At 42.3% G+C, this 25158-nt stretch overlaps 2 protein-coding genes across 3 annotated transcripts in view; one reads left to right on the top strand and one right to left on the bottom strand.

The window, feature by feature from the left end:
* LOC134568466 (zinc finger protein 585A-like) overlaps nucleotides 1–25158 on the top strand; it is a 284984-nt gene that overhangs the window by 99835 nt on the left and 159991 nt on the right. The gene's annotated exons all lie outside the window — the stretch shown is intronic.
* The window catches only part of LOC134568465 (zinc finger protein 850-like), an 88491-nt gene continuing 81524 nt past the window's right edge, over nucleotides 18192–25158 (bottom strand). The window contains exon 5 of one of the 2 annotated variants that reach the window (XM_063427072.1): nucleotides 18192–20769. In XM_063427072.1, the coding sequence (XP_063283142.1) occupies nucleotides 18198–20769 (2572 nt within the window). In that variant the 3' untranslated portion in view covers nucleotides 18192–18197. Of the gene's footprint in view, nucleotides 20999–25158 lie in introns of both variants that reach the window. The other variant, XM_063427073.1, reaches the window with a different exon arrangement.

The following is a 25158-nucleotide window of genomic DNA, read 5'->3' as shown; positions in this document are numbered from 1 at the left end:
ATTTTCATGCGATTGGCAGCATTCATGCATTAGACGGTTCGGTTGAAGCTATTTGGTATTTAGGGATTAGTTAGGGAACATAGTTTTATGTATTCAATTCATTTGGTTCAATTAAATCGTGCCGAATGAACAAATGAGTTTATCCGAAACAAAAATATTAACGAATATCGTACGAAAACGAATGGAAGAATTGACGAATTTCAGGTTCTGACTAGACTAATTTCTTTTTCGTACGAATACATTCATACGAAACGAATATTTCTGAAGTGCCCAAGTCTAATGAGTAGTTTGGTTCCTTTTAGAGGTTTGTAGAGAAAGTATATAGTGATCATGATTTTTAGCGATATCCAATATTTTAAGGTGGTCTCAAACAAACATAAAATGCTATATAAAATTTGTGGGAATATCGAATAGTCGTGTACAGTAAATCAGAGAGGGCTCAGAATATCGAACCATGGATCGGTAACCTTGATGAAGTAGGGGGTCTATCTGTTTTATTAAATATGCGGTAATATGCTTTTAATGGGATAGGACGTTAGGAAAGGTGTGTGATTGGGATAAGTGGTTGTGGCTGTATTTACCTTATCCTGGGACCGACCTGGCTCCTAAGCTAAAGCCGCGCGTGGCTGGATCACTCCTGCCTCCACCCGAGCCGCATGCGGATTGATCTCCTCTTCTGACTTAGCCGCGTGCACTGACCGCAGTGATCGGTCACATGGCCCGCCTGGCACTAGGAGCGCGGCTCGAGTCACGAGCTCGCTCTAAAAGAGGCAGTGGGAGCCAAAAGTTGAATCAGGCTCCCATTGGCCCACGTCATTCCAGCACCCCCACACACAAATGTTTTGGGGGCGTAGGCATGACGTGGGACAATTACTGGTGTTACAGTAGTGTACATTACAAAAAAAACTAGAAATTTGACTGTGAAATAATAGCAGTCAGTTTTCTTCACACGTGTGTGTTTCAGGGCCTGCCAGGGCACAGTGTCACACCAGTGCAAGTCATATCTGGTGTAACAGTAGTGTACATTTAAAAAAAAAAATACAGGGGGCTTGTTGTCACCTTTCGGGGACCCTTGGTGTTGTACGTGGCTGGGTGGAGGAAGAGACCTTCAATGACATCAGTGAGGACAAGGAACGGGACATGGCTAGCTTAGTATCCAACCTTGTGCAAATGGGGAGTTTGCGGTTGTGCAAATGGACTGTTTGCGGTTGTTTGCGGTGCATTAAACGGGGAGTTTGGTCTGTCACTGTGAAGCGGGCGTAACCCTTACACTACCTGATCGATACAACATCATACCTGATGTTTTAAAGCACGTTATTCCAAACAATTTATGAATGTTATGTAATTTATGCCCTTTATGGATTAAAACCAGACTCTGCATCAACTATGTAATTTTCCATGGGAGTTTTGCCATGGAACCCCCTCCGGCATGCCACAGTCCAGGTGTTAGTCCCCTTGAAACAACTTTTCCATCACTATTGTGGCCAGAAAGAGTCCCTGTGTGTTTTAAAATTCGCCTGCCCATTGAAGTCTATGGCGGTTCGCGCGGTTCACCCGTTCGCGAACATTTGCGGAAGTTCCCGTCCGCCGTTTGCGAACCGAAAATTTTGTGTTCGCGACATCACTACCTTTCCCTATACAACCAAGCATTCTGCTAGCATGTCCTGCTGCTCTATTACACTGTCTGCCAACCTTTAAGTCATTTACTTTTGACAGTTGAAATAGAACCTCTTCCTCTGTAAACTCACGTGTAATAAATGACTAATTTATCCTTTTTCTTAAATACCGAACAAAAATATTCCTTGAGGCAGTCAGCTAGACCTTTATCCTCATCTACATACCTTCCTTCTTTTGTTTTTAATCTAACTAATCCTTGTTTTACTTTTCTTTTCTCATGTATGTATCTAAAAAAGTTTTGTCCCCCTTTTTTACTGACTGTGCTATTTTCTCTTCTGTGTGTGATTTGGAAGCTCTTAAAACTTGCTTAGCCTCTTTCTGCCTAATCTTATAGATCATTCTGTCTTCCTCACTCTGGGTTTCTGTATAATTACTAAATACTAACTTTTTGTTTTTTACTATTTTGGCCACATCTGCGGGGTACCACAGTGGTTTCTTGAATTTTTTGCTTTTACTGACAAGCCTAATGCAATTTTCTGTTGCCTTCAGTAGTGCAACTTTTAAATAATCCCATTTCTATTGGACTCCATTTAAATTGCTCCAGTCTGATAATGACTCCTTTACACATATTCTAATTTTAGAAAAGTCTGTTTTTCTAAAGTCTAAAACTTTTGTTTTTGTGTGGTGTGACTCAGTCACTGTTCTTATATTAAACCACACTGACAGATGATCACTGGATCCTAAACTTTCACCTACAGTAATATCTGATACCAAATCTCCATTTGTTAACACTAAATCCAGTATGGCCTCTTTACGAGTTGGCTCCTTAACGACTTGTTTTAGAGACAATCCCAGTAGGGAGTTTAGAATATGTGTGCTCCTGGCACAAGCAGCTATTTTTGTTTTCCAATTCACATCAGGAAGATTAAAGTCACTCATGATGATAACTTCCCCCTTTTTGTCATTTTAGCTATTTCTTCAACTAGTAGATTATCTAACTCTTCAATTTGTCCTGGTGGCCTATACAGGGAGTGCAGAATTATTAGGCAAGTTGTATTTTTGAGGATTAATTTTATTATTGAACAACAACCATGTTCTCAATGAACCCAAAAAACTCATTAATATCAAAGCTGAATATTTTTGGAAGTAGTTTTTAGTTTGTTTTTAGTTATAGCTATTTTAGGGGGATATCTGTGTGTGCAGGTGACTATTACTGTGCATAATTATTAGGCAACTTAACAAAAAACAAATATATACCCATTTCAATTATTTATTTTTACCAGTGAAACCAATATAACATCTCAACATTCACAAATATAAATTTCTGACATTCAAAAATATAACAAAAACAAATCAGTGACCAATATAGCCACCTTTCTTTGCAAGGTCACTCAAAAGCCTGCCATCCATGGATTCTGTCAGTGTTTTGATCTGTTCACCATCAACATTGCGTGCAGCAGCAACCACAGCCTCCCAGACACTGTTCAGAGAGGTGTACTGTTTTCCCTCCTTGTAAATCTCACATTTGATGATGGACCACAGGTTCTCAATGGGGTTCAGATCAGGTGAACAAGGAGGCCATGTCATTAGATTTTCTTCTTTTATACCCTTTCTTGCCAGCCACGCTGTGGAGTACTTGGACGCGTGTGATGGAGCATTGTCCTGCATGAAAATCATGTTTTTCTTGAAGGATGCAGACTTCTTCCTGTACCACTGCTTGAAGAAGGTGTCTTCCAGAAACTAGGAGTTGAGCTTGACTCCATCCTCAACCCGAAAAGGCCCCACAAGCTCATCTTTGATGATACCAGCCCAAACCAGTACTCCACCTCCACCTTGCTGGCGTCTGAGTCGGACTGGAGCTCTCTACCCTTTACCAATCCATCCATCTGGCCCATTAAGACTCACTCTCATTTCATCAGTCCATAAAACCTTAGAAAAATCAGTCTTGAGATATTTCTTGGCCTAGTCTTGACGTTTCAGCTTGTGTGTCTTGTTCAGTGGTGGTCGTCTTTCAGCCTTTCTTACTTTGGCCATGTCTCTGAGTATTGCACACCTTGTGCTTTCGGGCACTCCAGTGATGTTGCAGCTCTGAAATATGGCCAAACTGGTGGCAAGTGGCATCTTGGCAGCTGCACGCTTGACTTTTCTCAGTTCATGGGCAGTTATTTTGCGCCTTGGTTTCTCCACACGCTTCTTGCGACCCTGTTGACTATTTTGAATGAAACGCTTGATTGTTCGATGATCACGCTTCAGAAGCTTTGCAATTTTAAGAGTGCTGCATCCCTCTGCAAGATATCTCACTATTTTTGACTTTTCTGAGCCTGTCAAGTCCTTCTTTTGACCCATTTTGCCAAAGGAAAGGAAGTTGCCTAATAATTATGCATACCTGATATAGGGTGTTGATGTCATTAGACCACACCCCTTCTCATTACAGAGATGCACATCACCTAATATGCTTAATTGGTAGTAGGCTTTTGAGCCTATACAGCTTGGAGTAAGACAACATGCATGAAAGAGGATGATGTGGTCAAAATACTCATTTGTCTAATAATTCTGCACACAGTGTAAATCACACCTACATGAGTTACTGTGTGATTACCAAATTCTAACGTAACCCAAACGGACTCTATGTTCAAATACAAAAAGAGAAGTCCTGCGCTTAGTCCCATTACTGCTGGGCCAGCAGCAATGACTACAATACACATCAGCCCCAATATATAGTAAAAACCAAAGAAAAGAAAATGTTACCTGCGCTTTCTCCTTAATCCCTATGTATATTTAGACAAATGGAGGTCATTTAGTTGCTCCAATGGCCATTGGAGGGAATGCCCGCCTGCCAACGTCAAGGCAGACCCCCCTAAGCGGGTCCTATCACTGACCCTTCAGCATTCTTCCTTGAGCTTCTGGCAAAGATATCTCTAATGAGACAGAAAGGGGTATTTCTTATATACACCCCTATACTTATTAACCCCTAATAGGGAACACATGGGATGGGCAGCAGCATTGTAACCAGGCTGTGTGATACAGCCTGGTTACGATCACCCTTTTGCCCCCCCTCCTAGTTTAAATACATCCTAGCAAAACCTCTGAACTGCTCACTGAGAACATTTGTTCCCTTTTGAAAAAGATGCAAACCATCTTTTTTGTACAGTTTATTTCCATTCCAAACAGAGCTACCATGAGAAATAAATCCAAATCCTTGCTCCCGACGCCATTCACCAAGCCACAAGTTAAAGTCCCTAATATGCATCCGCCTGTCATTCTGAGTGTTATGCACAGGAAGAACTTCAGAGAATGACAGTGTGGAAGCAACCTCTCGTATATCATTGGCAAAAACACTAAAAACTTCCTTAACCTCTGAAACCTCATTGCAAGCCAAGTCATTTGTTCTAGATAGACAAGTACATCCAATTCCCCTTCCTGCTTCGCTTGCTTAACAATATTACAGATACGTCTCCTATCTCTGTGAGCAGTAGCTCCAGGAAGACACCTCACAAGACCACCTCTTATGATGGAATCCCCCAACAACAACTGCTTTCTATTAGGCCTCACCATAGTCTTCAAGCCTGTCTCCATAACACCACTAGCCTCAGTGCCTCTCTCCACAACACCACTAGCCTCAATGCCTCTCCCCACAACACCACTAGCCTCAGTGCCTCTCTCCACAACACCACTAGCCTCAGTGCCTCTCTGCACAACACCACTAGCCTCAGTGCCTCTCTGCACAACACCACTAGCCTCAGTGCCTCTCCCCACAACACCACTAGCCTCAGTGCCTCTGTCCACAACACCACTACCCTCAGTGCCTATCTCCATGACACCATTACACTCTGAAAGTGCAGAAAATGAATTATGTAGAGCAACAGACTGTGCAATATGCCTTATGTATCGAGCATAACAACAAGTAAGAGAATAAACCCTGGTTCCCACCGAATCAGTAACCTATAAACTAAACTAGTTCCCACCAAACTAGTGACCTATAAACTAAACTGGTTCCCACCGAACCAGTAACCTATAAACTAAGCTGGTCCCCACCGAACCAGTAACCTATAAACTAAGCTGGTTCCCACCGAACCAGTAACCTATAAACTAAACTATTTCCCACCGAACTAGTGACCTATACACCGAAATAGTAATCTATAAACTAAATTAGTTCCCACCGAACTAGTGACCTATAAACCTGATCTAGTTCCCACCGAACTAGTAACCATAAACCTGGCTCCCTCCTAGCCAAAACAGAAACCGAGAAATCATTATACAATAGTGCAAAGCAATAAGCAAACCGGATACTCAAGCAGACGCTTTCACACACAAGACTCACACTCAGGAGGCAGACAGACAATCAACAGGTTCTTTTAAAGAGACACCAGGCAAGAGTTTTACCTGTCTTTGAAGGAAATACAGGCAAGATGCTAATATGCGGTCACTACCGTATTTAGGAAGTGATCAGGCTCCAGTCCCGTTTTTAGGGGTCCCCTCTCCGGTCATTGAATATGGCCGAACGTCAGACAAAAACCCAGCCAAATGATAAGGATCAAACCATGCGTTTGATTAGTTTTTTGTATCTGCCCCTGTCCAAATTAATTAATTAATGTGCGTGCACGCATCCCAAAGTAATTCGCACCAGACACAAGTTTCAGGTTGATGAAGAACTTGAGGAATCTTTTTTCTGGGGGTCGGCATGCCTTTATAAAGCAGAAATACAGCATGTGCATAATTATAGATAACAGAGAAGATTACATCAATAATTGGTTAGCTGTTAAGTGATTTATTCAATGTACATCCTACTGGGTGTGACGTTGCTATCATCATGAAATTCTCCCCCAGATTCAAGCACCATCTTGTCACACGTGGTAGTCAGTCAATGGGAGGGGGAGTAGGATGGGAGGGGGTTTAGAGGGGGAGCAGTTTACTCTAGCAGCCAGGTTAACACAATGAATAGCACAAATGCACAGAGTACATAGACATTTTACTAAACCTAAGTTATGTCCATAAGAGAACCAACCACTGAACAGAGAGACCACCCAAGGGAGTCATGTACCTCCAATTGACTATTGTAACACCAGAAAATCACAGGGTTCTAAATGGTCGAATGGGTGGCTGCCATTCGTATGACTGAACACGTGGCATCAGCCATCTTTGCTCACGAACGTGCAGCGTGTGCTCTGCAGACCTCTGCCCGTGTACTTTGCCAGTTGCCACTCATATCTTGTGTCTCTATAGTGTGCTTTTACAAAGAAAAAAAGTTTTTCAGTGTAAGCTAATAGCAGTCAGTGTCCTTAAAGCGGGTGTCAGGCCTCCTTCAGCGTGTGCTCTGCAGACCTCTGGCCGTGTACTTTGCCAGTTGCCACTCATATCTGGTGTCTCTATAGTGTGCTTTTACAAAGAAAAAAAGTTTTTCAGTGTAAGCTAATAGCAGTCAATGTCCTTAAAGCGGGTGTGTCAGGCCTTCAGCGTGTGCTCTGCAGAACTGTGACAGTGCACATTGGCACTCATATCTGGTGTCACAATAGCGTGCATTTAAAACCCCAATTTTTTTTTCACTGTTATAGATTGAATAGCAGTTACTTGTTTTCAAGCGGGTGTGTCAGGCCTACAGCGTGTGCTCTGCAGAACTGTGCCAGTGCACATTGCCACTCATATCTGGTGTCACAATAGCGTGCATTTAAAAACAAAAAACTTTTTTCACTGTTATAGATTGAATAGCAGTTACTTGTCTTCAAGCGGGTGTGTCAGGCCTACAGCGTGTGCTCTGCAGAACTGTGCCAGTGCACATTGCCACTCATATCTGGTGTCACAATAGCGTGGATTTAAAACCAAAACACTTTTTTCACTGTTATAGATTGAATAGCAGTTACTTGTCTTCAAGCGGGTGTGTCAGGCCTTCAGCGTGTGCTCTGCAGAACTGTGCCAGTGCACATTGCCACTCATATCTGGTGTCACAATAGCGTGCATTTAAAACCCAAAAACTTTTTTCACTGTTTTAGATAGAATAGCAGTTACTTGTCTTCAAGCGGGTGTGTCAGGCCTTCAGCGGGTGCTCTGCAGAACTGTGACAGTGCACATTGCCACTCATATCTGGTGTCAATAGCGTGCATTTAAAACCAAAAACCTTTTTTCACTGTTATAGATTGAATAGCAGTTACTTGTCTTCAAGCGGGTGTGTCAGGCCTTCAGCGTGTGCTTTGCAGACCCCTGCCTGTGTACTTTGACAGTTGCCACTCATATCTGGTGTCTCTATAGCGTGCTTTTACAAAGAAAAAAAGTTTTTCAGTGTAAGCTAATAACAGTCAGTGTCCTTAAAGCGGGTGTGTGAGGCCTTCAGCGTGTGCTCTGCAAACCCCTGCCTGTGTACTTTGACAGTTGCCACTCATATCTGGTGTCTCTATAGCGTGCTTTTACAAAGAAAAAAAGTTTTTCAGTGTAAGCTAATAGCAGTCAGTGTCCTTAAAGCGGGTGTCAGGCCTCCTTCAGCGTGTGCTCTGCAGACCTCTGCCCGTGTACTTTGCCAGTTGCCACTCATATCTGGTGTCTCTATAGTGTGCTTTTACAAAGAAAAAAAGTTTTTCAGTGTAAGCTAATAGCAGTCAATGTCCTTAAAGCGGGTGTGTCAGGCCTTCAGCGTGTGCTCTGCAGAACTGTGACAGTGCACATTGGCACTCATATCTGGTGTCACAATAGCGTGCATTTAAAACCCCAATTTTTTTTTCACTGTTATAGATTGAATAGCAGTTACTTGTTTTCAAGCGGGTGTGTCAGGCCTACAGCGTGTGCTCTGCAGAACTGTGCCAGTGCACATTGCCACTCATATCTGGTGTCACAATAGCGTGCATTTAAAACCAAAAAACTTTTTTCACTGTTATAGATTGAATAGCAGTTACTTGTCTTCAAGCGGGTGTGTCAGGCCTACAGCGTGTGCTCTGCAGAACTGTGCCAGTGCACATTGCCACTCATATCTGGTGTCACAATAGCGTGGATTTAAAACCAAAAAACTTTTTTCACTGTTATAGATTGAATAGCAGTTACTTGTCTTCAAGCGGGTGTGTCAGGCCTTCAGCGTGTGCTCTGCAGAACTGTGCCAGTGCACATTGCCACTCATATCTGGTGTCACAATAGCGTGCATTTAAAACCCAAAAACTTTTTTCACTGTTTTAGATAGAATAGCAGTTACTTGTCTTCAAGCGGGTGTGTCAGGCCTTCAGCGGGTGCTCTGCAGAACTGTGACAGTGCACATTGCCACTCATATCTGGTGTCAATAGCGTGCATTTAAAACCAAAACCCTTTTTTCACTGTTATAGATTGAATAGCAGTTACTTGTCTTCAAGCGGGTGTGTCAGGCCTTCAGCGTGTGCTTTGCAGACCCCTGCCTGTGTACTTTGACAGTTGCCACTCATATCTGGTGTCTCTATAGCGTGCTTTTACAAAGAAAAAAAGTTTTTCAGTGTAAGCTAATAACAGTCAGTGTCCTTAAAGCGGGTGTGTGAGGCCTTCAGCGTGTGCTCTGCAAACCCCTGCCTGTGTACTTTGACAGTTGCCACTCATATCTGGTGTCTCTATAGCGTGCTTTTACAAAGATAAAAAGTTTTTCAGTTTAAGCTAATAGCAGTCAGTGTCCTTAAAGCGGGTGTCAGTCCTCCTTCAACGTGTGCTCTGCAGACCTCTGCACGTGTACTTTGCCAGTTGCCACTCATATCTGGTGTCTCTATAGAGTGCTTTTACAAAGAAAAAAGTTTTTCAGGGTAAGCTAATAGCAGTCAGTGTCCTTAAAGCGGGTGTGTCAGGCCTTCAACGTGTGCTCTGCAGACCCCTGCCTGTGTACTTTGACAGTTGCCACTCATATCTGGTGACTCTATAGCGTGCTTTTACAAAGAAAAAACGTTTTTTAGTGCAAGCTAATAGCAGTCAGTGTCCTTAAAGCGGTTGTGTCAGGCCTTCAGCGTGTGCTCTGCAGAACTGTGACAGTGCACATTGCCACTCATATCTGGTGTCACAATAGCGTGCATTTAAAACCAAAAAACTTTTTTCACTGTTATAGATTGAATAGCAGTTACTTGTCTTCAAGCGGGTGTGTCAGGCCTTCAGCATGTGCTTTGCAGACCCCTGCCTGTGTACTTTGACAGTTGCCACTCATATCTGGTGTCTCTATATTGTGCTTTTACAAAGAAATTTTTTTTTTTAAGTGTAAGCTAATAACAGTCAGTGTCCTTAAAGCGGGTGTGTGAGGCCTTCAGCGTGTGCTCTGCAGACCCCTGCCTGTGTACTTTGACAGTTGCCACTCATATCTGGTGTCTCTATAGCGTGCTTTTACAAAGAAAAAAAGTTTTTCAGTGTAAGCTAATAACAGTCAGTGTCCTTAAAGCAGGTGTGTGAGGCCTTCAGCGTGTGCTCTGCAGACCCCTGCCCGTGTACTTTGACAGTTGCCACTCATATCTGGTGTCTCTATAGTGTGCTTTTACAAAGAAAAAAAGTTTTTCAGTGTAAGCTAATAGCAGTCAGTGTCCTTAAAGCGGGTGTGTATGGCCTTCAGCGTGTGCTCTGCAGACCCCTGCCTGTGTACTTTGACAGTTGCCACTCATATCTGGTGTCTCTATAGCGTGCTTTTACAAAGAAAACAAGTTTTTCAGTGTAAGCTAATAGCAGTCAGTGTCCTTAAAGCGGGTGTGTCAGGCCTTCAGCGTGTGCTCTGCAGAACTGTGCCAGTGCACATTGCCACTCATATCTGGTGTCACAATAGCGTGCATTTAAAACCCAAAAACCTTTTTCACTGTTATAGATTGAATAGCAGTTACTTGTCTTCAAGCGGGTGTGTCAGGCCTTCAGCGTGTGCTTTGCAGACCCCTGCCTGTGTACTTTGACAGTTGCCACTCATATCTGGTGTCTCTATAGCGTGCTTTTACAAAGAAAAAAAGTTTTTTAGTGCAAGCTAATAGCAGTCAGTGTCCTTAAAGCGGTTGTGTCAGGCCTTCAGCGTGTGCTCTGCAGAACTGTGCCAGTGCACATTGCCACTCATATCTGGTGTCACAATAGCGTGCATTTAAAACCCCAAAACCTTTTTCACTGTTATAGATTGAATAGCAGTTACTTGTCTTCAAGCGGGTGTGTCAGGCCTACAGCTTGTGCTCTGCAGAACTGTGCCAGTGCACATTGCCACTCATATCTGGTGTCACAATAGCGTGCATTTAAAACCCAAAAACTTTTTTCACTGTTATAGATTGAATAGCAGTTACTTGTCTTCAAGCGGGTGTGTCAGGCCTTCAGCGTGTGCTTTGCAGACCCCTGCCTGTGTACTTTGACAGTTGCCACTCATATCTGGTGTCTCTATAGCGTGCTTTTACAAAGAAAAAAAGTTTTTCAGTGTAAGCTAATAACAGTCAGTGTCCTTAAAGCAGGTGTGTCAGGCCTTCAGCGTGTGCTCTGCAGACCCCTGCCTGTGTACTTTGACAGTTGCCACTCATATCTGGTTTCTCTATAGCGTGCTTTTACAAAGAAAAAAAGTTTTTCAGGGTAAGCTAATAGCAGTCAGTGTCCTTAAAGCGGGTGTGTCAGGCCTTCAGCGTGTGCTCTGCAGACCCCTGCCTGTGTACTTTGACAGATGCCACTCATATCTGGTGTCTCTATAGCGTGCTTTTACAAAGAAAAAAGTTTTCCAGTGTAAGCTAATAGCAGTCAGTGTCCTTAAAGCGGGTGTGTCAGGCCTTCAGCCTGTGCTCTGCAGAACTGTGCCAGTGCACATTGCCACTCATATCTGGTGTCACAATAGCGTGCATTTTAAACCCAAAAACCTTTTTCACTGTTATAGATTGAATAGCAGTTACTTGTCTTCAAGCGGGTGTGTCAGGCCTTCAGCGTGTGCTTTGCAGACCCCTGCCTGTGTACTTTGACAGTTGCCACTCATATCTGGTGTCTCTATAGCGTGCTTTTACAAAGAAAAAAAGTTTTTCAGTGTAAGCTAATAACAGTCAGTGTCCTTAAAGCGGGTGTGTGAGGCCTTCAGCGTGTGCTCTGCAGACCCCTGCCTGTGAACTTTGACAGTTGCCACTCATATCTGGTGTCTCTATAGCGTGCTTTTACAAAGAAAAAAAGTTTTTCAGTGTAAGCTAATAGCAGTCAGTGTCCTTAAAGCGGGTGTGTGAGGCCTTCAGCGTGTGCTCTGCAGACCCCTGCCTGTGTACTTTGACAGTTGCCACTCGTATCTCGTGTCTCTATAGCATGCTTTTACAAAGAAAACAAGTTTTTCAGTGTAAGCTAATAGCAGTCAGTGTCCTTAAAGCGGGTGTTAGTCCTCCTTCAACATGTGCTCTGCAGACCTCTGCCCGTGTACTTTGACAGTTGCCACTCATATCTGGTTTCTCTATAGCGTGCTTTTACAAAGAAAAAAAGTTTTTCAGGGTAAGCTAATAGCAGTCAGTGTCCTTAAAGCGGGTGTGTCAGGCCTTCAGCGTGTGCTCTGCAGACCCCTGCCTGTGTACTTTGACAGATGCCACTCATATCTGGTGTCTCTATAGCGTGCTTTTACAAAGAAAAAAAGTTTTTCAGTGTAAGCTAATAACAGTCAGTGTCCTTAAAGCAGGTGTGTGAGGCCTTCAGCGTGTGCTCTGCAGACCCCTGCCCGTGTACTTTGACAGTTGCCACTCATATCTGGTGTCTCTATAGAGTGCTTTTACAAAGAAAAAAAGTTTTTCAGTGTAAGCTAATAGCAGTCAGTGTCCTTAAAGCGGGTGTGTATGGCCTTCAGCGTGTGCTCTGCAGACCCCTGCCTGTGTACTTTGACAGTTGCCACTCATATCTGGTGTCTCTATAGCGTGCTTTTACAAAGAAAACAAGTTTTTCAGTGTAAGCTAATAGCAGTCAGTGTCCTTAAAGCGGGTGTGTCAGGCTTTCAGCGTGTGCTCTGCAGAACTGTGCCAGTGCACATTGCCACTCATATCTGGTGTCACAATAGCGTGCATTTAAAACCCAAAAACCTTTTTCACTGTTATAGATTGAATAGCAGTTACTTGTCTTCAAGCGGGTGTGTCAGGCCTTCAGCGTGTTCTTTGCAGACCCCTGCCTGTGTACTTTGACAGTTGCCACTCATATCTGGTGTCTCTATAGCGTGCTTTTACAAAGAAAAAAAGTTTTTCAGTGTAAGCTAATAACAGTCAGTGTCCTTAAAGCGGGTGTGTGAGGCCTTCAGCGTGTGCTCTGCAGACCCCTGCCTGTGTCCTTTGACAGTTGCCACTCATATCTGGTGTCTCTATAGCGTGCTTTTACAAAGAAAAAAAGTTTTTCAGTGTAAGCTAATAGCAGTCAGTTTCCTTAAAGCGGGTGTCAGTCCTCCTTCAACGTGTGCTCTGCAGACCTCTGCCCGTGTACTTTGCCAGTTGCCACTCATATCTGGTGTCTCTATAGAGTGCTTTTACAAAGAAAAAAAGTTTTTCAGGGTAAGCTAATAGCAGTCAGTGTCCTTAAAGCGGGTGTGTCAGGCCTTCAACGTGTGCTCTGCAGACCCCTGCCTGTGTACTTTGACAGTTGCCACTCATATCTGGTGACTCTATAGCGTGCTTTTACAAAGAAAAAAAGTTTTTTAGTGCAAGCTAATAGCAGTCAGTGTCCTTAAAGCGATTGTGTCAGGCCTTCAGCGTGTGCTCTGCAGACCCCTGCCTGTGTACTTTGACAGTTGCCACTCATATCTGGTGACTCTATAGCGTGCTTTTACAAAGAAAAAAAGTTTTTTAGTGCAAGCTAATAGCAGTCAGTGTCCTTAAAGCGGTTGTGTCAGGCCTTCAGCGTGTGCTCTGCAGAACTGTGCCAGTGCACATTGCCACTCATATCTGGTGTCACAATAGCGTGCATTTAAAACCCAAAAACCTTTTTACTGTTATAGATTGAATAGCAGTTACTTGTCTTCAAGCGGGTGTGTCAGGCCTACAGCTTGTGCTCTGCAGAACTGTGCCAGTGCACATTGCCACTCATATCTGGTGTCACAATAGCGTGCATTTAAAACCCAAAAACTTTTTTCACTGTTATAGATTGAATAGCAGTTACTTGTCTTCAAGCGGGTGTGTCAGGCCTTCAGCGTGTGCTTTGCAGACCCCTGCCTGTGTACTTTGACAGTTGCCCCTCATATCTGGTGTCTCTATAGCGTGCTTTTACAAAGAAAAAAAGTTTTTCAGTGTAAGCTAATAACAGTCAGTGTCCTTAACCCCTTAAGGACCAAACTTCTGGAATAAAAGGGAATCATGACGTGTCACACACGTCATGTGTCCTTAAGGGGTTAAAGCGGGTGTGTCTGGCCTTCAGCGTGTGCTCTGCAGACCCCTGCCTGTGTACTTTGACAGTTGCCACTCATATCTGGTTTCTCTATAGCGTGCTTTTACAAAGAAAAAAAGTTTTTTAGTGTAAGCTAATAGCAGTCAGTGTCCTTAAAGCGGGTGTTAGTCCTCCTTCAACATGTGCTCTGCAGACCTCTGCCCGTGTACTTTGACAGTTGCCACTCATATCTGGTTTCTCTATAGCGTGCTTTTACAAAGAAAAAAAGTTTTTCAGGGTAAGCTAATAGCAGTCAGTGTCCTTAAAGCGGGTGTGTCAGGCCTTCAGCGTGTGCTCTGCAGACCCCTGCCTGTGTACTTTGACAGTTGCCACTCATATCTGGTGTCTCTATAGCGTGCTTTTACAAAGAAAAAAGTTTTCCAGTGTAAGCTAATAGCAGTCAGTGTCCTTAAAGCGGTTGTGTCAGGCCTTCAGCGTGTGCTCTGCAGAACTGTGACAATGCACATTGCCACTCATATCTGGTGTCACAATATTGTGCATTTAAAACCAAAAAACTTTTTTCACTGTTATAGATTGAATAGCAGTTACTTGTCTTCAAGCGGGTGTGTCAGGCCTACAGCGTGTGCTCTGCAGAACTGGGCCAGTGCACATTGCCACTCATATCTGGTGTCACAATAGCGTGCATTTAAAACCAAAAAACTTTTTTCACTGTTATAGATTGAATAGCAGTTACTTGTCTTCAAGCGGGTGTGTCAGGCCTTCAGCGTGTGCCCTGCAGAACTGTGCCAGTGCACATTGCCACTCATATCTGGTGTCCCAATAGCTTGCATTTAAAAACCAAAAAACTTTTTTCACCTCCTGGGGGACCTAACTTTGATCCATGTACATCTGAATGATTTACTCTGCCTATACAGTTTAGAGCAAACTTATAAATGCTCATCAAATTGTGAGTTTGACCAAGCTTTGTCAATTTAATTATATGTGCTAAACATATTACCCTATGTTTGGTCTTTTTACTCTTACAGAACTTAGGAAGGTCCTACAATTTTGTTGAGCTATATCCTATCTGCGCAATCACCTGTTCTTGTTTTCTCATTAATTTTCTGTACTTGGGAGATAATCTAATTGAAGAATTGTCGTTACGCAATTATCTTCCAAGTACAGAAAAGGAGTCTGGGAAATGTGTCTCTGTTCCCTGTCCCCACAAGGTCAACCAGGGGAAAACCCCTGGAATGTAATTAAAGAAACCCCTTGGACAGGGAATTGTATTAAAGCCAGCTGTGGCTCAATAAAAAAAAAACAGTTGACTCCCAAAGCTGTGTATCATTCAGTTGTTGGTGAATGGGTAAGGCATTGCCGCGCTATGCTTCTCTTGAATGATGATTAAGTCTACTGTTACGGACCGTTTCAGCAGACAAGGGGTTAAAATCCGTTTAGGCGATAATCCCCTTTTCACAGACAGGCACAGCTACTGTAAAATCACCAAAACTCACGAATTGGATATAGGTGAATGCACCAAACTCCCGAACTGCATACAAGGGAATAAGGTAGCACTCCAAACTCCCGAACTGGAACCTCACGAATTGCTGCTAGCAGATGAACAGGAAAAGCTCCCAAGCGGCTTACACTCCTGGCATTCAGTCCCTATCAGCATACAGTGAATCCCCCCAAGAACGAGACAAGGCTCCGTGTTGAGGGTCAAGCAGTGGTCTGTTTATTGAGGGCTACATGCCCCTGTATTTATGCAGGTCTCCCACCTGGTGGACACTCCCCTAGGGGACCAAATGGAAGACTGAAACAGCAGACAGACATGTATCATTTTCGTACACACACAGCCACAATACTTTCCCACAATGCATCCTGGTTTCCTCCTCTCTGTCCTGGAGATAATTAATTAAGTAATTCAATTATCTCCCAGGACAAAGGCCAGACTCCATTATGCACGTGGTGACACAGAAACAGACTATCACTTTAAAATACATACAGACACATTTTATACACAAAACACAGACATGTTACATATCCCCAGATAGCTCAGGTCTGGGTGCACATTATTAGATGAATGGCACCCAGACCGCACCAATACATTTGAATTGCCATGGAGCCAAAGTCTTTAATTCCACGAACAGGCTCCATGGTAGGCTATCTGGGTTGCTACAGTTCACATAGATTGCGATACAAATTCAAAGTCCCGAATAAGAACCAGGGGGATGGAAGCTCAGCGGTGCCTGCACGCAAAAGTGTCCGCTTATAGTGCAGGAAAGCCGGGCAGACAAGTGCTGGCTGCCCAGGGAGCTCCAGAACACCGCCATCGTGTGGCGGCTAGGTGTAACCGCGACCACCCAGTAACAATCAATTAAGCTGCGGTTAACCGCAGCTACTGGGTGGTCAATTGCCGGCACACGCTTGTTAAGCCGCGGTTAACCGCGGCTTCAGGGAGGTCAATAGGAGGCACAATCCAGCTTCTGGGTGGCCCATTAACAACGCCGGCCGGCTTCCCACGGCTCTGGGGAGGCTGAAAAGGAGCTGATTGTTCGGTAGATAGAATCTACCGAACGGCTGTGCAGAAAGGGAAAAATAAACCTTTCTGCACAGTAAAATTAACCCTTTAGCTGCCGGTCCATAATCCAGAGGCAGCAGGCGGGCAACCAGGCTCCTCCAATACAATGTGGCGAGATTGGTTTCGTCACATCTACAAGCGGACATATTGCAGTTAATACTTCTAGTCCACTACAATAACATTTGATTATAGTCTGTATTAACATGGAGAGTGGGGGAACTAGCCTTTCCCTTAGAATATCCAAGTTTATTGTGTCCTGGGATAAGAATAAAGGACCCTGGGGAATAATTAGCTCAACCTAATTTAATTCCTCTGTCTGGTCTACTAACCCAATTCATATTCACATTGGTATTAATAATCTGTAAACACATTTCATGTGTGTGCTGCGGTTTTAATAAAAGCTGAAGCTAAGAAATAGTGATCCTATAAGTTGTCAGTCAGAAGCGTGTGTCTTGTTTCTTTGAGGAGGTCTCGGTTGGAATCCATGCAAACTTGAGTCATGCTAAGGAACCATAATAAAGATACCTGGTATTACCAGTGGAACAGACTAGTTAGTATAACAACCAGAACATATAACCACAATGTATCCCGGTTGCCGTTTAGTCTGCTACCAAGTAGAGCAGAGTTAGCGTTGCTGATTAGGCACCCCCGGATGATAGCATGGGGGTGCCACAATACCAATGCATCATATGTACATGGACTGCTACTATCACAGTTACTATTTATTAAAAATTCACAATACAAGACATTTGTAGCAGGGTAGTGGTATTATCCACGATATCTCCGCTGGTAGACAGAATAAGCAGATCCAAAAACAGGCAAGAGGCAGGTAGCGTAGTTACAATCCCTTCCCTCCAAGAACTAGACGACACATAGCTTGGAGGTCAACTGAGGCTTTATTCACAGACTTCCAGTATTTATGGGCTTCCCCGTGCAAGGGGTTTCCCTACTGACATTTCAGGGGTTGTACAGTAGGGGACTACATGGGGAAATGAATAATCTGGACATTTCTCCCATCAGGCATTGCTGCACGAGAGGGATACTCCCACTAGAATATACAGTTAAGTGGACTACCCCTCCATGCAGCAGAACTGACATTTTACATGAAAATACATAACTTGTACAATATTCGGTATATTTAAACGGATGGACGTTCGGTAGATAGCTGGGGTCTGAGCGCACAGTTCCGCTCAGATCCCAGCTCAAATACCGAACGGCGCATGAAATAGACATTACAGTTAAGTTCCCTTCAAACTTGGAAGTCCAGCGGTATTCATGCCGTCGAGTAGCCGATTTTAGTTCCAGGCGCTCGATGACCAAATACCGCTGGGCTAACAAAGGATCCAAGATGGCCGACCGCCGCATGGTCGGTAGCCGAAAGACGGCCACCCTGAATCCTCTTAATTACCGATTGCAACATTGTTGCAACCCTTAATGGGTGCCACACGACTCCCTGTGTGTGGTCTCCATTCGGTAGTTTAGTTGTTTCACGAACAGTGATGAAATTCACCGTTCGTGAAACGATTTGCCGAAGGCTGGCGGTTTTCATGCCGCCAGCATACGAATATAAGCATATGAATACTTTTACTTGCCTTAACCACATTACGGACACTTGGTTCTTAAAGGCATACACATTTGACATGAAACAGGATATGTACAGAATGGACAATGTACAGTGGCGGTGTTTGCCACAACATTTTATTCCTATTTTAATCCATATACATTATAAAATATTAAGCGACACCTTACGATTAACAGATAAATCTCTTTAACATTCAGTACATGAGAACAGTTTCTCTCCTGTGTGAATTCTCTGATGTGTAACAAGAACTGAGTGACGGCTAAAACATTTTCCACATTCAGAACATGAGAAAGGTTTCTCTCCTGTGTGAGTTCTCTGATGTCTAACAAGTGTGCCTCTACTACTAAAACATTTTCCACATTCAGAACATGAGAAAGGTTTCTCTCCTGTGTGAGTTCTCTGATGTTTAACAAGTGTGCCTCTACTACTAAAACATTTTTCACATTCAAAACATGCAAACGGTTTCTCTCCTGTGTGAGTTCTCTGATGAATAACAACATTTGCCTTACTACTAAAACATTTTCTACATTCAGAACAAGCAAATGGTTTCTCTCCTGTGTGAGTTCTCTGATGTGCAACAAGTGTGTCTCTACTACTATAACATTTTCCACATTCAGAACATGATACAGGTTTCTCTCCTGTGTGCTTTCTCTGATGAAGCACAAGCTTTGTTTTACTGACAAAACATTTTCCACATTCAGAACATGCAAATGGTTTTTCTCCTGTGTGAGTTCTCTGATGTATAACAAGAGTTTCTTTACGACTAAAACATTTTCCACAATCAGAACATGAGAATGGTTTCTCTCCTGTATGCGTTCTCTGATGTCCAACAAGTGTGTCTCTACTACTAAAACATTTTCCACATTCAGAACATGAGAATGGTTTCTCTCCTGTGTGAGTTCTCTGATGTCCAACAAGTGTGTCTCTACTACTAAAACATTTCCCACATTCAGAACATGAGAATGGTTTCTCTCCTGTGTGCGTTCTCTGATGAAGCACAAGCTTTGTTTTATTGACAAAACATTTTCCACATTCAGAACATGCAAACTGTGTCTCTCCTGTGTGAGTTCTTTGATGTATAACAAGAATTGCCTTACTACTAAAACATTTTCCACATTCAGAACATGAGAACGGTTTCTCTCCTGTGTGAGTTCTCTGATGTCTAACAAGTGTGCCTCTACTACTAAAACATTTTCCACATTCAGAACATGAGAATGGTTTCTCTCCTGTGTGCGTTCTCTGATGAAGCACAAGCTTTGTTTTATTGACAAAACATTTTCCACATTCAGAACATGCAAACTGTGTCTCTCCTGTGTGAGTTCTTTGATGTATAACAAGAATTGCCTTACTACTAAAACATTTTCCACATTCTGAACATGAGAATGGTTTCTCTCCTGTGTGACTTCTCTGATGAAGAACAAGCTTTGTTTTATTGACAAAACATTTTCCACATTCAGAACATGCAAACGGTGTCTCTCCTGTGTGAGTTCTTTGATGTATAACAAGAATTGCCTTACTACTAAAACATTTTCCACATTCAGAACATGAGAACGGTGTCTCTCCTGTGTGAGTTCTTTGATGTATAACAAGAATTGCCTTACTACTAAAACATTTTCCACATTCAGAACATGAGAATGGTTTCTCTCCTGTGTGCGTTCTCTGATGAAGCACAAGCTTTGTTTTATTGACAAAACATTTTCCACATTCAGAACATGAGAATGGTTTCTCTCCTGTGTGCATTTTCTGATGTTTAACAAGAGTGTCTTTACGACTAAAACATTTTCCACAATCAGAACATGAGAATGGTTTCTCTCCTGTATGCGTTCTCTGATGATACACAAGATTTGTTTCAGTGACAAAACATTTTCCACATTCACAACATGAGAATGGTTTCTCTCCTGTGTGACTTCTCTGATGAAGAACAAGCTTTGTTTTATTGACAAAACATTTTCCACATTCAGAACATGCAAACGGTGTCTCTCCTGTGTGAGTTCTTTGATGTATAACAAGAATTGCCTTACTACTAAAACATTTTCCACATTCAGAACATGAGAACGGTGTCTCTCCTGTGTGAGTTCTTTGATGTATAACAAGAATTGCCTTACTACTAAAACATTTTCCACATTCAGAACATGAGAATGGTTTCTCTCCTGTGTGCGTTCTCTGATGAAGCACAAGCTTTGTTTTATTGACAAAACATTTTCCACATTCAGAACATGAGAATGGTTTCTCTCCTGTGTGCATTTTCTGATGTTTAACAAGAGTGTCTTTACGACTAAAACATTTTCCACAATCAGAACATGAGAATGGTTTCTCTCCTGTATGCGTTCTCTGATGATACACAAGATTTGTTTCAGTGACAAAACATTTTCCACATTCACAACATGAGAATGGTTTCTCTCCTGTGTGAGTTCTCTGATGTCTAACAAGAAGGTCTCTACTACTAAAACATTTTCCACATTCAGAACAGGAGAACGGTTTATCTCCTGTGTGAGTTCTCTGATGTCTAACAAGAGATTGTGTACAGCTAAAACATTTTCCACATTCAGAACATGCAAACGGTGTCTCTCCCGTGTGAGTTCTTTGATGTATAACAAGATTTGCCTTACTACTAACACATTTTCCACATTCAGAACATGAGAACGGTTTCTCTCCTGTGTGAGTTCTCTGATGAAGCACAAGATTCGTTTTATTGACAAAACATTTTCCACATTCAGAACATGAGAATGGTTTCTCTCCTGTGTGAGTTCTCTGATGTCTAACAAGAGATTGTGTACAGCTAAAACATTTTCCACATTCAAAACATGAGAAAGGTGTGAGATTTGAGTTTACTATCTGTTTTGAGAACATATATGAATCTGATAAAATGCTTGATTTTTCAGAGTTAGACTTTTTGATTATGTTATTAAAAGATTTCTTCATCACCATACTTCATGTATTTCTGTTCTTGTCACTTATTTCAGTAAAATCTCTCCTGACACATAAACCTGAAAGAAATATACTGGGAGTTAAAGGAAATACTTAGAAAACAGACTCTTATTTTGAAATATATAAGGAAAATGACCATCGGGTGTCATAGTGATTGCAAAGAACGTATTTTGTGTGCTTTAACCCATTCTCTAGCAAAATTGAGTATACCCCCTTTTACTTTAAATTGCTTTGCAAAATTTGATTTATTTGATTGACATAAAGCCTCACATATCTGCATTTATGCTAGAGCAACAAATAACACATTGTGTATAACACATGCAGCACATAATTTCACTGTTATCCCCCTACCAGTGGAAGGCTGTGTCAAGTATCTACTACCTTTTCTATACCACTATTAGTTTTTACCACTTTAACTGGAAGGATGTTCCATGTATCTACTAATCTTTGTACATCACTCTTCGCTTCTACCACTTATACTAGAATGTTGTGATATTGACATTTTACTAGATACCTGGATTGACCTTAAGTCATGACCTTAAGTCATGACCATTAAGCATAACTTACCTATATTTATACTTCAGGAGTGGTTCACAGCTTATTGAGGAACATATTCCATCATTTTAATGTCTGCAACTATGGTTGAGAACAATGCACTGTGTGTGTCTCTGTGTGGGAGAGGACACAGAGACACACACAGTAAATAAAAGGTCAAAGATCTTACTATACCTACAGTCATGAAAGGAGAGGAGAAGCAAATATGTTTCTCAGCATTGTAGATGTGACTGCACTGCGTATGCCAAGTGGCCAAAGTCAATATCGCCTTCAATGGGGACAATGGAGAGCAATGGAAGAAGATTGCCTGGTCTGATGAATCACATTTTTTTTTTTAAGATTAGATGTATGGCTGAGTGCATGTGCTCCTTTACAATGAGAAGAAAGGGCAGCAGGATTAACTATTGAAAGAAGCAGGCCGGCAGAGCCAATGTTATGCTGGGAAACTTTGGGTCCTGGCATTCATTTGGATGTTACTTCGATACATACAACCTGCCTTAACATTGCAGATCATGCACACCCCTTGATGGCAATGGCATCCTCTGATGGCAGCAGCTAATTTCAGCAGAATGATGTACCCTGCAACACTGTAAAAATTGTACAGTATTGGTTCGAGAAATGACAGTGTTCAAGGTGTTGCCTTGACCTTCAAAACCCCCAGATATTAATGTGATTGAGCAACATGCCTGCCCCATGGAGGCCCTACCTCACAACTTGCAAGACTGAAAGGAATATGCTTTCCGTAATAAAATCATCTTCATGCATGACAATGCACCATCTCATGCTACAAAGAATACCTCTGCATCAATGACTGCTATGGGGATAAAAGGAGAGAAAGTCATGGTGTGGCCTCCATCCTATTGAGGACGTGCATGGTGACAAGCCGTTTGTTTTTTACTTATATGTAAGTCATTAAATACTTTTTTATCTAACTCTGGAAGTGTACTACATTCGTGTATATATCTTTTTCTTTTGAGATACATACATTCTGCTCTGTGAGGAACATGTGAGGAGGGACAACATATTGGACACTGAAAGACACCACTCAAGGCTTTTTTAATTCTGCAAATCTGTGAGTGACCAATTGTAACTATAAATCAGTGTCAGTCCCCACACAGTTAAACGCTATGTTTCTTTATTGTATTTACATTTAGCAGATTTTCCCCTAATCTATGTGCATATATCTATTGAAGACAAGAGGAAGTCTTCGGGGAGTTATCGGGATACTTCACCTGAAACATTAAGGGAAGTCCTGATTTGCTTTGAATCACATATATATAATTTTTTTCTCACTGGGTTGTGTTCACATATATTGTTGTTTTTGTGTCAAGTATCTACTACCTTTTCTATACCACTATTAGTTTTTACCACTTTCACTGGAAGGATGTTCCATGTATCTACTAATCTTTGTACATCACTCTTTGCTTCTACCACTTATATTAGAATGTTGTGATATTGACATTTTACTAGATACCTGGATTGACCTGAAATGTGGAATTTTACTGGGAGTTAAAGAAAATCTGTCTATAAAAATATTTGTTTACCATACTTACCACTTTACACCATAGAAAAACTAACAATATTTTCATCAAAGATAAGAAATAGAACTATGAAACAGGATAATGATTGAGCAAGACCTTGAAAGCAAAAATAAATAAAAAAATATATATTGTGCTTTAATTCCCTTCATTATAAAAATTGTATATACGCACACTTTTTGTTTGCCTTGCAAAATTACTTTGTCAATTAAGCATAACTTACCTATATTTTGTACTTCAGGAAGGGTTCACAGCTTATAGAGGAACATATTCCATCATTTTAATGTCTGCAACTATGGTTGAGAACAATGCACCCCTCTCCCACACAGAGACACACACAGTAAATAAAAGGTCAAATATCTTACTATACCTACAGTCATGAAAGGAGGGGAGAAGCAAATATGTTTCTCAGCATTGTAGATGTGACTGCACTGCGTATGCCAAGTGGCCAAAGTCAATATCACCTTCAATGGGGACAATGGAGCAATGGAAGAAGATTGCCTGGTCTGATGAATCACATTTTTTTTTTTAAGATTAGATGTATGGCTGAGTGCATGTGCTCCTTTACAATGAGAAGAAAGGGCAGCAGGATGAACTATTGAAAGAAGCAGGCCGGCAGAGACAATGTTATGCTGGGAAACTTTGGGTCCTGGCATTCATTTGGATATTACTTCGATACATACAACCTGCCATAACATTGCAGATCATGCACACCCCTTTATGGCAATGGCATCCTCTGATGGCAGCAGCTAATTTAAGCAGAATGATGTACCCTGCAACACTGTAAAAATTGTACAGTAATGGTTTGAGAAATGACAGAGTTCAAGGTGTTGCCTTGACCTTCAAAACCCCCAGATATTAATGTGATTGAGCAACATGCCTGCCCCATGGAGGCCCTACCTCACGACTTGCAAGACTGAAAGGAATATACTTTCCGTAATAAAATCATCTTCATGCATGACAATGCACCATCTCATGCTACAAAGTATACCTCTGCATCAATGGCTGCTATGGGGATAAAAGGAGAGAAAGTCATGGTGTGGCCTCCATCCTATTGAGAACCTTTGGAGCATCCTCAAGCAAAAGATCTATGAGGGTTGAGGCAGTTTACATCCAAACAGCAGCTCTGGCAGGCTATTCTGACTTCTTGCAAACAAATTCAAGCAGAAACTGTCCAAAAATTCACACGTTCAATGGATGCAAGACTTGTGAAGCTGCTATCAAATAAGGGGTCCTATGTTAAAATGTAATGTGACCTGTTGAAATGTTTAAAAAGTTAAAATGTTGTTATAAGTTTGATTGAAATAGCTTTTGATGGGGGCATGGCTAACCGCAGGGCCTGATGGACGCACACTGAAATCACTCCCGGAGACCTAGTGGCTAATCCAAAGCAATCGGAGAGTTTCATTCACCATGGGCAACCCAAAAAAACACCAACCAACCCAGGGGCACTCAGGGAGAACCCCAGCATCCAAATCGGGATCCCTCACCCGTTATTTTAAGGACAGCGCTGACCGCGAGTCGGAGGCCGAGGCCTCAATGAACAAGAAGGCGGACTCCGAGATGCACCTCGATCCCCAACCTAACAGCCCGGCACTTTGAGATTGCTCACAGAAAACTACGGGTTCTGGTAATGACCCGGACATAAGGGACCTCTTGAAAAACTTACCGTTGAAACTAGACCTGCAAAAAATTATGGGGAAACTCGAGGTCACCTTCCTCTCCAAGATGGAGGCTATGGGATCGGATGTTCACCAGCTCACAATAAGAGTCACCCACCTGGAAGAAGAGTAAGAGTTAATGCAGGCACAATTAATTAATATCACGTCAACCATTGATTCACATATGATTCACTTTGCCAACACACAAAGGCATATTGACGACCTGGATAACCGCGGGCGCAGGAACAACTTGCGCGTAAGGGGTTTGCCTGAATCTCCAGGTGAGGATTTATCCATGATACTCACTGAACTCTTTAACCTCATCTTAGGAGAACCTAGCGATAACCAGGTAGTCCTTGACAGAGCCCATAGATCCCTGCGTCCAAGGGGTTTTAACCCCGATGCCCCAAGAGACATTATCTGCCGTTTACATTATTTTTCCGTTAAGGATAACGTTCTAAGGGC

Source organism: Pelobates fuscus, chromosome 7 (assembly GCF_036172605.1).
Source record: "Pelobates fuscus isolate aPelFus1 chromosome 7, aPelFus1.pri, whole genome shotgun sequence".
NCBI classification, from domain to species: domain Eukaryota; kingdom Metazoa; phylum Chordata; class Amphibia; order Anura; family Pelobatidae; genus Pelobates; species Pelobates fuscus.
This window is presented reverse-complemented; position numbering and strand designations above follow the sequence as displayed.